This window comes from Schistocerca nitens, chromosome 1 (genome assembly GCF_023898315.1).
Source record: "Schistocerca nitens isolate TAMUIC-IGC-003100 chromosome 1, iqSchNite1.1, whole genome shotgun sequence".
NCBI classification, from domain to species: domain Eukaryota; kingdom Metazoa; phylum Arthropoda; class Insecta; order Orthoptera; family Acrididae; genus Schistocerca; species Schistocerca nitens.
Window position 1 is genome coordinate 736,023,690 of NC_064614.1, and position 13,281 is coordinate 736,036,970.

The window sequence follows — 13,281 nt, forward strand, 5'->3', positions numbered from 1 at the left end:
AGTCAGCACAGGTGGATGAACCTGGCGTCTGCTGCGGAGCCTCATACACAGCAACGTTCGCTGAACGGCCATTGAGGAGAAACTGTTGGTAGCCCCTCGGTTCATCTAGGCGGTCAGGTGCGCAACAGTCGCACAGCTATTCGCCCGTACACACGTCCCCAGCCCTCGTTCAGCCCCTACCATCTGTGGCCCTGTAGTGAGCCACAACTGCCGCGGCACCGTTTTGGACAGCACTATTTTGCCATACAGGTATACTTTAACCATGGCGGCACGCGAACAGTTTACAAACATGTCCGTTTCAGAAATGCTTCCACCCTTGAGCCGAAAGCCAATGATCATGGCTGGCCGCTGTGGTCGAGCAGTTCTAGGCGCTTCAGTCCGGAACCACGCGGCTGCTTCGGTCACAGGTTCGAATCCTGCCTCGGGCATGGATGTGTGTGATGTCCTTAGGTTAGTTAGGTTTAAGTAGTTCTAAGTCTGGGGGACTGATGACCTCAGATGTTAAGTCCCGTAGTGCTAAGAGCCATTTGAACCATTTTGAACCAATGGTCATGCCCTATTGGACATCCAGTAAATCGCTCCGTTTCCGTAATAGATCAAAGACTGCACTGTTTCCGCATCCCCGCATCCCCCAGACACGCTTTGTATGCCTTCCACTGCTAGTGCTGCTACCTGCCGTCTGTGAGTGTTTTCTGAACGCTTACGTCGAACATAGGCCGTGGTCACATTAACGTGAGTGGACCGTGTATGAAGTTGTAGGCGGCAAGAAGCGATCACCTCCGACCACGTACTGGAGATGAATCGCATTACATTGGACTGCACAGACGTGCAACCGTGGAGAAACGACCGCTCGCAAAAACGACCGCTTCACTTTATTTAGCACCTATCAGTTTAACGGCCAGTTGTCAGATTCTTTTGTAAGGTAACGATCGGGAGAAGTTATGTTTGAAGCGATAAGAATGTTGTGGGTTGCCAGAGAATGGGCGTCTGGGCGCGCCGGAGAGCTGAGTGGGCAGCCACTGAATGCCAGCAGAGCGAATCCGAAAGGTCGACGGCGCCTTCTGCAGCTGTCGGCCGCCAGCCGCGAGCACCCGGGCTCACCTTGACACGGAGCCTCCGCGCTGCGCTGAGGCGTCTTCTGCTGTGCAGGCTGCCACAAAACGCGCCGAGCGGGCAGCTCGCCAGCCCGTGTTAAGCGATCGCCGAGGTCGCGCCTGACGCCTCTGCCGGGAGCTTGTCGGACAACAGCAGTGGGCACGTGCAGCCGTGATCACAGTCTCTGCGTCTCCACTTACAGGATGACTGGACAGTAGCAGCACTGCATCTCTAAACTAGCTTACACCAGACAGCGGAGATAATACCGAACACGGTCAAGTTTTTCGTTTCGGTAGACATTGTGATGCGCATCGACAAATTGTTATTTCTGTTGCACCGCCCTCGCAAGGAAAACAGCACTCTATTCCTGTGAACCACAGTGGAGTGTGTGGTACCACACGCTAGCGTTTCTTCCTGTTCCAGTATAAAATCAACTGCTCTCAGAATCTATGTCTATATCTGCATAAACACTCCGCAAGCCACAACACGGTTTATGGCGGAGGTTAACTCCTACCACTACTAATCAATCATTCCCCTTTCTATTCCACTCGAAAACAGAGCAAAAGAAAGACACTGATGTGACAAAAGTCATGATATACAGGGTGTTTCAAAAATGACCGGTATATTTGAAACGGCAATAAAAACTAAACGAGCAGCGATAGAAATACACCGTTTGTTGCAATATGCTTGGGACAACAGTACATTTTCAGGCGGACAAACTTTCGAAATTACAGTAGTTACAATTTTCAACAACAGATGGCGCTGCAAGTGATGTGAAAGATATAGACGACAACGCAGTCTGTGGATGCGCCATTCTGTACGTCGTCTTTCTGCTGTAAGCGTGTGCTGTTCACAACGTGCAAGTGTGCTGTAGACAACATGGTTTATTCCTTAGAACAGAGGATTTTTCTGGTGTTGGAATTCACCGCCTAGAACACAGTGTTGTTGCAACAAGACGAAGTTTTCAACGGAGGTTTATTGTAACCAAAGGACCGAAAAGCGATACAATAAAGGATCTGTTTGAAAAATTTCAACGGACTGGGAACGTGACGGATAAACGTGCTGGAAAGGTAGGGCGACCGCGTAGGGCAACCACAGCTAGTGCAGCAGGTGATCCAACAGCGGCCTCGGATTTCCGTTCGCCGTGTTGCAGCTGCGGTCCAAATGACGCCAACGTCCACGTATCGTCTCATGTGCCAGAGTTTACACCTCTATCCATACAAAATTCAAATGCGGCAACCCCTCAGCGCCGCTACCATTGCTGCACGAGAGACATTCGCTAACGATATAGTGCACAGGATTGATGACGGCGATATGCATGTGGGCAGCATTTGGTTTACTGACGAAGCTTATTTTTACCTGGACGGCTTCGTCAATAAACAGAACTGGCGCATATGGGGAACCGAAATGCCCCATGTTGCAGTCCCATCGTCCCTGAATCCTCAAAAAGTACTGGTCTGGGCCGCCATTCCTTCCAAAGGAATCATTGGCCCATTTTTCAGATCCGAAACGATTACTGCATCACGCTATCTGGACATTCTTCGTGAATTTGTGGCGGTACAAACTGCCTTAGACGACACTGCGAACACCTCGTGGTTTATGCAAGATGGTGCCCGGCCACATCGCACGGCCGACGTCTTTAATTTCCTGAATGAATATTTCGATGATCGTGTGATTGCTTTGGGCTATCCGAAACATACAGGCGTGGATTGGCCTCCCTATTCGCCAGACATGAACCCCTGTGACTTCTTTCTGTGGGGACACTTGAAAGACCAGGTGTACCGCCAGAATCCAGAAACAATTGAACAGCTGAAGCAGTACATCTCATCTGCATGTGAAGCCATTCCGCCAGACACGTTGTCAAAGGTTTCGGGTAATCTCATTCAGAGACTACGCCATATTATTGCTACGCATGGTGGATATGTGGAAAATATCGTACTATAGAGTTTCCACAAACCGCAGCGCCATCTGTTGTTGAAAATTGTAACTACTGTAATTTCGAAAGTTTGTCTGCCTGAAAATGTACTGGGTTGTCCCAAGCATATTGCAACAAACGGTGTATTTCTATCGCTGCTCGTTTAGTTTTTATTGCCGTTTCAAATATACGGGTCATTTTTGAAACACCCTGTATCTCCTAATACCGTGTCGGGTCGCCTTTTGCCCGTCTCGACATGGGATGCACTCAACGAGTCCGTGGAAGTCCCCTGCATAGCCGGCCGGTGTGACCGAGCGGTTCTAGGCACTTCAGTCTGGAACCGGGCGACCGCTACGGTCGCAGGTTCGAATCCTGCCTTGGGCATGGATGTGTGTGATGTCCTTAGGTTAGTAAGGTTTAAGTAGTTCTAAGTTCTAGGGGACTGATGACCTCAGATGTTAAGTCCCATAGTGCTCAGTGCCATTTGAACCATTTTTTCCCCTGCATAAATTTTGAGCCATGCTGTCTCTATAGCCGTCCATAGTCGCGAAAGTGTTGCCAGTGCAAGGTTTTGTGATCTCTCGATTATGTCCCATAAATGGTCGATGACATAAATGTCGAGCCGTCTCGGTGTCCAGTTCACTCGCTCAGACTCACCTGAACTGCGAGCAATTGTGACCCGGAGACATGGTGCATTGTCATCCATAAAATCTCCATCTTTGTTTGGGAACATGACTCCTTGAGTGGCTGCAAGTGCTCTCCAACTAGCCGGACACAACCATTTCCAGTCAGTGATCAGTTCAGTTGGACGAGAGGACCCAGTCCAGTCCGCGTAAACGCAGGCTCTGCAGGTGATGTGCTTTCGGTAAATGTACTCGCGTCAGTCGTCTACTGCTACAGCCTATCAACACCACGTTTCGCCGCACTGTCCTAACGGTTACGTACGTCGTACATCCCTCACTGATGTCCACTGTTATTTCACGCAGTGTTGCTTGTCTGTTAGCACTGACGGCTCCACGCAAATGCCGCTGCTCTCGATCGAAAGTATTTTCCATGGTGAGACGTAATGGCAGAAATTTGTAGCCGGCCGCGGTGGCCCAGCTGTTCTAGGCGCTTCAGTCTGGAACCGCGCGACCGCTATGGTCGCAGGTTCGAATCCTGACTTGGGCATGGATGTGTGTGATGTCCTTAGGTTAGTTAGGTTTAATTAATGCTAAGTTCTAGGGGACTGATGACCTCAGATGTTAATCCCATAGTGCTCAGAGCCATTTGAACCATTTTTGAAATTTGATATTCACGGCACAGTCCTGACACTGTGGACCTCGGAATACTGAATGACCTAATTTTCCCAAAGTGGAATGTCCCATGCGTCTAGCTACAACTACCTTTCCGCATTCAAAGTCTGTTAATTATCGCTGCGCGGCTATAATCACATCGGAAACCTTGTAACATGACTCATCTGAGTACAAATGACAACTTCGCCAATGAATTGCCCTTTTATACATTGTGTTCGAGATACTACTGCCACTTCTGTGTGTCCATATCGCTGCCCATGACTTTTGTCTCCTCATTCTACATCTACAACATACTCTGCACGCCGCAGTACGGTGTATGGTGAGAGAGTACCTTGTACCGCTACTTGCCATTCCCTTAGCTGTTCCTGTCACAAATGGAGCAAGGAAAAGAACGACTGTTTCTATGCTTCCGAACGAGCCCTGATTTACCTTATCTTGGCTTCGCGCTCCTTGTACAAGGTGTACGTTTGTTGCAGTACGACCGTTATGGAGTCTGTAAGAAATACGTAAAAAACATTTTCTCCTCCTTCATCTCACTTCGGAAGCGTTTCGTAATAATCACATGTTAACCACATCTGCCGGTAACAAATCTAACAGGTCTCCTCTGAATATCTGCCCTTGGACGACTGCTTAAATGCTTCTGCGCGTGGTATGATTTGTCTACTCATGTGTTCACGATCCATACGGGAGCGAAGAAAAATGCCTCTGTAATTGGCGTCTATTTTGAAGCGCCTGCCAATTCAAGTTTTTCGGTATTTCCATGTCGCCCTCCCTTTAATCAAAGAAACCTGTAACCATCCTCCCCCCCCCCCCCCCCCTTCTTTATAGACGTTCAAGATCTCCTTTCGGTTTTGATACGTATCTCATACGTTTGGCAGTATTCTAAGATTTGAGGCACAAATCACTCGTATGCAGTGGCGTTTATACACTGACTCCATTTTACCTTTATCTTGTCAGTGAATCAAACTTTGCCACCTGCTTTAGCTTTGACTGAGCCCATGTGATTATTCCATTTCGTAACCCATCAAATTGCTACACGCAGGTATTTGTTTCAGTTAACTCCATTTGTGACTCATTCATATTTTAGTCATAGGACTATAAGTATTTCGTGTCTTGATGAGTACAGTTCTACTCTTATGAATAAAAGCAAGTTTCCAATCTCTCCACCACTTCGAAATCTTATCAAAGTCTGATTGAATATTTTCGCAGCTTTTTTTTGACAGCACTTTATTACAAATAACTGCATTATCTGCAAATAGGCTGAGGTCGTTAATAGGCAAGGTGAGCCATAAGGGTCCCAGTACACTCCCAGGGCTACGCAGGAAGTTAATTTTCCAAGGTAATATGCTGGCTACGCTCTCCCTACCAAGAAATTTTCAGCGTAATCACAAATTTTGTTTCATACCCCATACGCTCGTACTTTTCACAATAGTTATTGGTGTAGTACCGGGTCAAATGCTTTTGGCACGCCGAGATATACGGTATCCACCTGACTGGATTTTAGGATGTCATGAGAGAAAAGCTCGTGATTGATGTTTCCGGAATCCGAGCTGGTTGGCAGCGAGGAGGTGATTCTGTTAGAGATACCTTGTACCTCTCCTACAGCTCAGTTCACGGAATCAATACCAGGAGAAAGAATAACCGTTATGAAGACTTCAGGTTACTCACTTTGGTCTACAGAGCTTTCCATTATTCAGGGACACATATTTTCAGTAACTTCCCAGTAACCATAGAGTGTTTAGTCACCAATAAAGTACAGTTTAAGAAGAGGGTAAAGAACTTATTGGTGGCCAACAGTTCCCACTCCGTGAAGAATTTCTTCATAGGACCAATTAATGTACTCATTATTAACTACATCTCATACTGTGACTTCAGTATAACTTCAGTGCAACAAAACAATCTATGTAAGTGAGGCTTGCCAGTTCCTTTTGCTTTTGATAATGCTCGGCTACGACAGCCTAGGTATTATCTTCCAACATTCAATACGTATAGATTTAAATGTTCATGATAAGCTGTCTGATTGTCGAGTGCTGTGCCCGTACCGCCGTGAATGGTAGGACAATGAAAAGAAGGGATAAAGTCCGGTCTTGATTCATAGCCTATTCCTCCGGTCACCGAGCGGGGTTGTACATTGGTTAACACACTCTTTTGTGGAAGAATGAGGTTCGATTCCATTCCGGACATACATATTTAGATTCTCCGTGATTTCCTGAAATCTACTGAAGTGAATTCCGCGTTGTTTCCTTTAAAGAGACTTTGCTGTTTTCCTTCTGCAACCTTGCCCAGTCCGTGGTTTTACAGCATTTCGTTTCTAACGATGTTGTTGTCGGCAGGATGTTGAACACTGCACTTCCTTACCGAACTTCCTTGCTGTTTCCTTCCTGCATACGAATGAAACCAATATGCCGATCACTGTAACAGTCTCATATGACATCACTGAAAACTGCTTAGTGGTCAGGAATTTAGGAAAGAAAACTGAAGAGTAGTCTGATGGTCAGAAGCCTTTACCGCTCCTACCACAACTGATCAACTACTGTCGGTGGAAAGTTGTTTCAGCAACAGGAATCGAATCGGTGATCCCCACCTTGTTGGCGATCTTCGTAACAGAGGCAAGATACACCTCTTAACTATGGAAGAAACTGAAAGTAAGGCAAGGCCGATTTACGGAAGGCTATTGTATTCTGCGACCCAAAAATTATCTTTGGAAACAGAGTATTATTTCTGCCTTAATAAGAACACGGAAAGGACTTGGTCGTCGTTTCACATTTTATTACGTAGCAAGGATCCATCCAAAGCGAGTATCAGGAAATATAACAACATCGTAATGCGCAGGCATAAATTTAATCCTAGAGTCTCTTATTTCCATTTCCAGTCTATTACTGTTATGCATCTTTCATGAGACAGGCCTTCCAGAAGAGCAAACACGATTTTTTATTTGTACTGTATGTTAAGATATTAAATGTATTTTTTCAACTGCAACGTCGTTTTAATACGAGGGAATCAGTTCAATAAACAGATTTTCAGCGGTAGCTGATGCATATGCATTGATCATTTACTCATTTTTTCCGTTGGATTATTCATAGAAAACTGCGTTGCCTTATGTTTTCTGAAGCTCAACTGCCTTGATGAGTGTTTACAGTAAATTTCTTTCATTTTTCGTTTTAAATCAGCGGTGCGCCATACGGCTAAGCGCTGTACAAGTTGGTCGGAAGTAAATCTTTTGTTTTGCGTAATTAAAAAAAAAATGGTTCAAATGGCTCTGAGCACTATGGGACTTAACTTCTGAGGTCATCAGTCCCCTAGAACTTAGAACTAGTTAAACCTAACTAACCTAAGGACATCACACACATTCATGTCCGAGGCAGGATTCGAACCTGCGACCGTAGCGGTCGCGCGGTTCAAGACTGTGGCGCCTAGAACCGCTAGTCCACTCTTTGCGTAGTTCATTGGATCATTCTGTGTGACACATAGTGAATGTTTCCGACGTGAAGATACTACTTGACGAGACTCAAGTTGAAACACTCATGGATCTAGTTATCTGGATCGTCAAGGCAAACAGAGACGGCAGCCTCCTTGAACAAGGAAGCGTGTGTTTAACTGCGTGATGCTTACAGCTCCCCATGATGATGGATGGCAGCACTTTAGAGAAACAAATATACTGAACACGGGCATGCATTCCTCTCTGACACTTGTCTTCGGAATGTTTCAATATACACTCCTGGAAATTGAAATAAGAACACCGTGAATTCATTGTCCCAGGAAGGGGAAACTTTATTGACACATTCCTGGGGTCAGATACATCACATGATCACACTGACAGAACCACAGGCACATAGACACAGGCAACAGAGCATGCACAATGTCGGCACTAGTACAGTGTATATCCACCTTTCGCAGCAATGCAGGCTGCTATTCTCCCATGGAGACGATCGTAGAGATGCTGGATGTAGTCCTGTGGAACGGCTTGCCATGCCATTTCCACCTGGCGCCTCAGTTGGACCAGCGTTCGTGCTGGACGTGCAGACCGCGTGAGACGACGCTTCATCCAGTCCCAAACATGCTCAATGGGGGACAGATCCGGAGATCTTGCTGGCCAGGGTAGTTGACTTACACCTTCTAGAGCGCGTTGGGTGGCACGGGATACATGCGGACGTGCATTGTCCTGTTGGAACAGCAAGTTCCCATGCCGGTCTAGGAATGGTAGAACGATGGGTTCGATGACGGTTTGGATGTACCGTGCACTATTCAGTGTCCCCTCGACGATCACCAGTGGTGTACGGCCAGTGTAGGAGATCGCTCCCCACACCATGATGCCGGGTGTTGGCCCTGTGTGCCTCGGTCGTATGCAGTCCTGATTGTGGCGCTCACCTGCACGGCGCCAAACACGCATACGACCATCATTGGCACCAAGGCAGAAGCGACTCTCATCGCTGAAGACGACACGTCTCCATTCGTCCCTCCATTCACGCCTGTCGCGACACCACTGGAGGCGGGCTGCACGATGTTGGGGCGTGAGCGGAAGACGGCCTAACGGTGTGCGGGACCGTAGCCCAGCTTCATGGAGACGGTTGCGAATGGTCCTCGCCGATACCCCAGGAGCAACAGTGTCCCTAATTTGCTGGGAAGTGGCGGTGCGGTCCCCTACGGCACTGCGTAGGATCCTACGGTCTTGGCGTGCATCCGTGCGTCGCTGCGGTCCGGTCCCAGGTCGACGGGCACGTGCACCTTCCGCCGACCACTGGCGACAACATCGATGTACTGTGGAGACCTCACGCCCCACGTGTTGAGCAATTCGGCGGTACGTCCACCCGGCCTCCCGCATGCCCACTATACGCCCTCGCTCAAAGTCCGTCAACTGCACATACGGTTCACGTCCACGCTGTCGCGGCATGCTACCAGTGTTAAAGACTGCGATGGAGCTCCGTATGCCACGGCAAACTGGCTGACACTGACGGCGGCGGTGCACAAATGCTGCGCAGCTAGCGCCATTCGACGGCCAACACCGCGGTTCCTGGTGTGTCCGCTGTGCCGTGCGTGTGATCATTGCTTGTACAGCCCTCTCGCAGTGTCCGGAGCAAGTATGGTGGGTCTGACACACCGGTGTCAATGTGTTCTTTTTTCCATTTCCAGGAGTGTATTTACACTTCAAAAAAGGATTATTGTTTATTCGCCATCAAAGTCGCACTCTAATCACACATAATAAACGGTTTTGAAATGAGGTTTTGATCTCGCGTGTCCTTCATAGTGCCACGGCAATATCTCATATTTGCTGGAGTTAACCATAAACCAAAACTGGTGGTTGTGTGATTATAGTGTGATTGTTTCGGCGAATGGACAAACTTTTAAAGTGAAACATTTTATGCTTTAATCCAGTGCGGCGTTAATAGATAGTGCCTTTTAAGATTTTGTTGTTGAAGGATTTGTCTTACGACATTTTTTTCGCGTATAACATCTTTTTTGCCGCAACCTTTCGGTTGGTCTTAAATTTCTGTGAAACTGTTTTATTCTTTGACGCCGCCGGGAGACAATCTCTAAGGTGGGGTGCAGCGTGTTTCGATTACAGGTTGGTTCCGTTCCAAACAGTGAGCAACAAGAGTTGAACCTGAAGAAGACAAATAGGGAAGCGATCGAAATATCGTAAAAAGAAAATGACAAATCGACTGCAAACTCAAAAAGTTGTAAATCATCCCTTTAGACGATCACTAAAGATCACACGCAGCACGAATGCTCCGCACTGTATGGGACGCAGCCTGTGACGTTTCTAGTTACTCCAGAAGGTCGCCGTGCGTTGTATTCAGCGCGGCTGGTTCTCTTATGCAGCTGTTTGCGCCGTGGCCTCCCAGCTAACGTATTCCTCCTACACGTGTAAATATTTCAAAGGAGTAGGAAAAGATCCTGGCGGGTCGGCTTTCTTGCTGCTAGCATCCCTTCGCATCCGAACGAGAGAGGAGGAAACGTATTATGTAAATCTACAGCGCACAGCCTCGCAATCTAATTTGAGCACAGAACGTGACAGGAATCGCAAACCGAGAAGACTCTTGACAACACCTTATTCTTTTCGCTGACACGTTAAAATGCCAGTTTTCGATTAGTTATATCTACATAATGTGCAACTGTAATTTATCGATCAGTAGTCCAATTCATGCCAGTTTTCTGTTACTTCTTTTTCTTTTTACTTCAACACAGCGACAAAAGGATTTATGGCGGACTCGTGGTTTTACCAGGCTGTTTGCTGTAATAAATTCCACTTAAGCTTTCACATGAAGAGCTGCTGAATTTCAAATACCGAAATCTTGACAGTTCCTAAACGAAATATGATGATCTCGTGATTTTCGGAAACTGAGAACATAAAAGCCTTTAAAATATGTTGTTCCTCTTTTTTTAAGCTAAAACTAATTTTCCCTAAATGCTTAAGGATATATGAAATTCATTATATACAATACGGAACATTTCCAAAAATTGCAACACCTAACAACATGCATAGTTCTCAAACTTGGTGGTGTGGCGTTGAAAAAGATTGCTTTAAGAAAAGTAATAAACAGCAGAATTGAAAGTAAATGAAAAAGAAGACCTAAAATGGCAACTAAATCCTTGCAAAACTTTATACTCTAAAAGGATAAGACATTATCAACCGGAAAGACATTTAACAGCAAAGAACATTTTTAATTAATTTATTATTTTTCAAAGAATCCATCTGCACCGGAGTAACGGTTATAGATCTTATAAGTGCCAGATTTGATTCGTAAGGAAGTTAATTTATGTTTTGATCTATGTAATAAAATATTTTTCTTTGTAAAACTTAAAACTCCTTAAAAGTTTCATGTCATATATAACCTAAACATGAGACAGGCAAGTAAGGCTGTACGTAGCCGGAAAGTTCATACAGTGACCTACAATAAATCGCATTTATAGGGAAACGATACCAGGTGGTAAATTTTTCTATAAAATATGGTTCAAATGGCTCTGAGCACTATGGGACTTAACATCTGTGGTCATCAGTCCCCTAGAACTTAGAACTATTTAAACCTAACTAACCTAAGGACATCACACACATCCATGCCCGAGGCAGGATTCGAACCTGCGACCGTAGCAGTCACGCGGTTCCGGACTGAGCGCCTAGAACCGCTAGACCACAATTTTTCTATAAACGGCGTGTTTGCAAAATTCCCTTTGCGCACTTTAACTGCAACCAGGTAATGAAATTACTATTGGAGCCAAGAAGATGTCACGACATCTGTCTGGAAGCGTACTATTTTCTTGGAACAGGAACAAACGTATAGAAAGAATAATAGCCAAATATATATAATCCACTTCGATTCATCTGCTGGCTGAAACAGAGATAATAATTTACTGTCCCAATTAACTGTAACCAGATAATGCAATTACGATGTTCAGCGTTAAGGGGCAAACGAAACGTTCAGTATTTACACGACGCAGTGTTCATTCTACGTATGTTTTTCCATCGATAGCTTGCATCATATTCCGCTTCTACGACAGTGGTTAGCATTGGGCAGTATTACAATGCGTGTCACTTGACTCTAACAGTAGCCACAGAGAACTAATGTTGGTATTACACCAAACAGTTTCTCTAAAGCTGAATACATTTTTTTCCAAGCTTGCCCCTGTATGAAGGAAATCACACACGTGCTCAAAATGCAGAAAATATTTATTCGGTCCTTGCTATAAGCCATCGTGTATGGGAATATAGAAGCACTCTATACGTAAACCATATTGAGCAAAGGTGAGATATTTCTGCACCGGATAAAGCTAAATTAAAAATCCGAACACACATTGGTAACCAATTATTTTCAGTTACGAAAATCTTTATTTCACCTGCCGTCTTCGTTGACATTACTTAGTGGGAAATGTTTAAAATAGCTAGAGATTGATTTGATAGGTGAGTGTTTTCTGATCAACAAAGGTTATTATTAATTAAGATACGCCGAAGACGAGAAGGGCTTACGTCCAGACGAGTAGAACATAAAGCGTTACGGCGGCCGTACCTTCAGGTGGAGTGAATGCGATAGTCGAAGCTGCCGCGACGAGCAGCAGGAAGATGGTGCTCGTTGTCATGACGATGTCGTCGGTAGCTGCCCTGCGATGTACAGACGGCGACGCACACACAGCCAGTGTGCCGAGGTCGCAGGCGCGACCCGTTTTAAAACCTGGCGCCTGCGCCGAGCGCTGACGACGCTCGCCGGAAATTCCCGAGCTGCATTGACCGCGGTCGTGATCGCACCGTCGTGCGCGATTCGTCAGGTACACGCCGACCTCCGACCTCCCATCTGTTTGCACGTGCCAGTCCGACTCGTCTTCGTTTTACTCACTGTGACCACCTGTGGACAGTTTTAGTCATAAAATATTGGCATACGAAGTAAATAACCGTGACGTAACAATCCACGCAACGTTTAGCGGTTTCAGTGGTTTTATATTACTTTTTAAAATTAAAGTCTGCATTAATGAAAGGATCGATTTTGTTCATTTTTTATGTGTCTTTTTTACAGCACTAGTACTGCTATAGATCTACTTCATTTGAAATTAACAAAGCATGCTGTTGATGTATCCTTTCTTCAGTAAAGGTTACCTTGAGAAATCTAAACCTTAAAAAAGGCATATATTTAGTGGCGTGACTGTTTCAGTCTTGCGTCTCTTCGTTGTTATTGATACAGTCTGTTTAGATATTTGTTATTATTATGAATGCTAATCAGCACTGCAAAACATGTGATGTTAATATATAAAGGTTGGCGTGAAAGGGTTTGAAATGAATCAACTAAATTATAAAGCATTCTTAGGGTAGAATGTATATGTCGAAAAAGAGGTGATCTAAATAATACCATTTTTGCAACTTAAATAATATTGAGCAATATAGGTTACAGGTTCTCCATTTTTATTAATATACAGAACAGTTAGGGGTTTCTGCATGTAGTAACAGTTTATAAACATGAAAATAGATGAAAACAAAATTATTCCGAGAAC

General features: G+C 45.4%; 1 protein-coding gene across 5 annotated transcripts in view; it reads right to left on the reverse strand.

The window, feature by feature from the left end:
• Positions 1–12,463, reverse strand: part of LOC126260187 (uncharacterized) — a 196,451-nt gene extending 183,988 nt beyond the window's left edge. For all 5 annotated transcript variants that reach the window (XR_007546622.1, XR_007546623.1, XM_049957487.1 and 2 more), the window contains exon 1: positions 12,309–12,463. Coding sequence is in view for 3 of the 5 variants with exons in the window: in XM_049957487.1 (XP_049813444.1) it covers positions 12,309–12,378 (70 nt within the window). In the remaining 2 variants the exon portion in view is untranslated. The remainder of the gene's footprint in view (positions 1–12,308) is intronic.
• Positions 12,464–13,281: the final 818 nt, after the last annotated feature.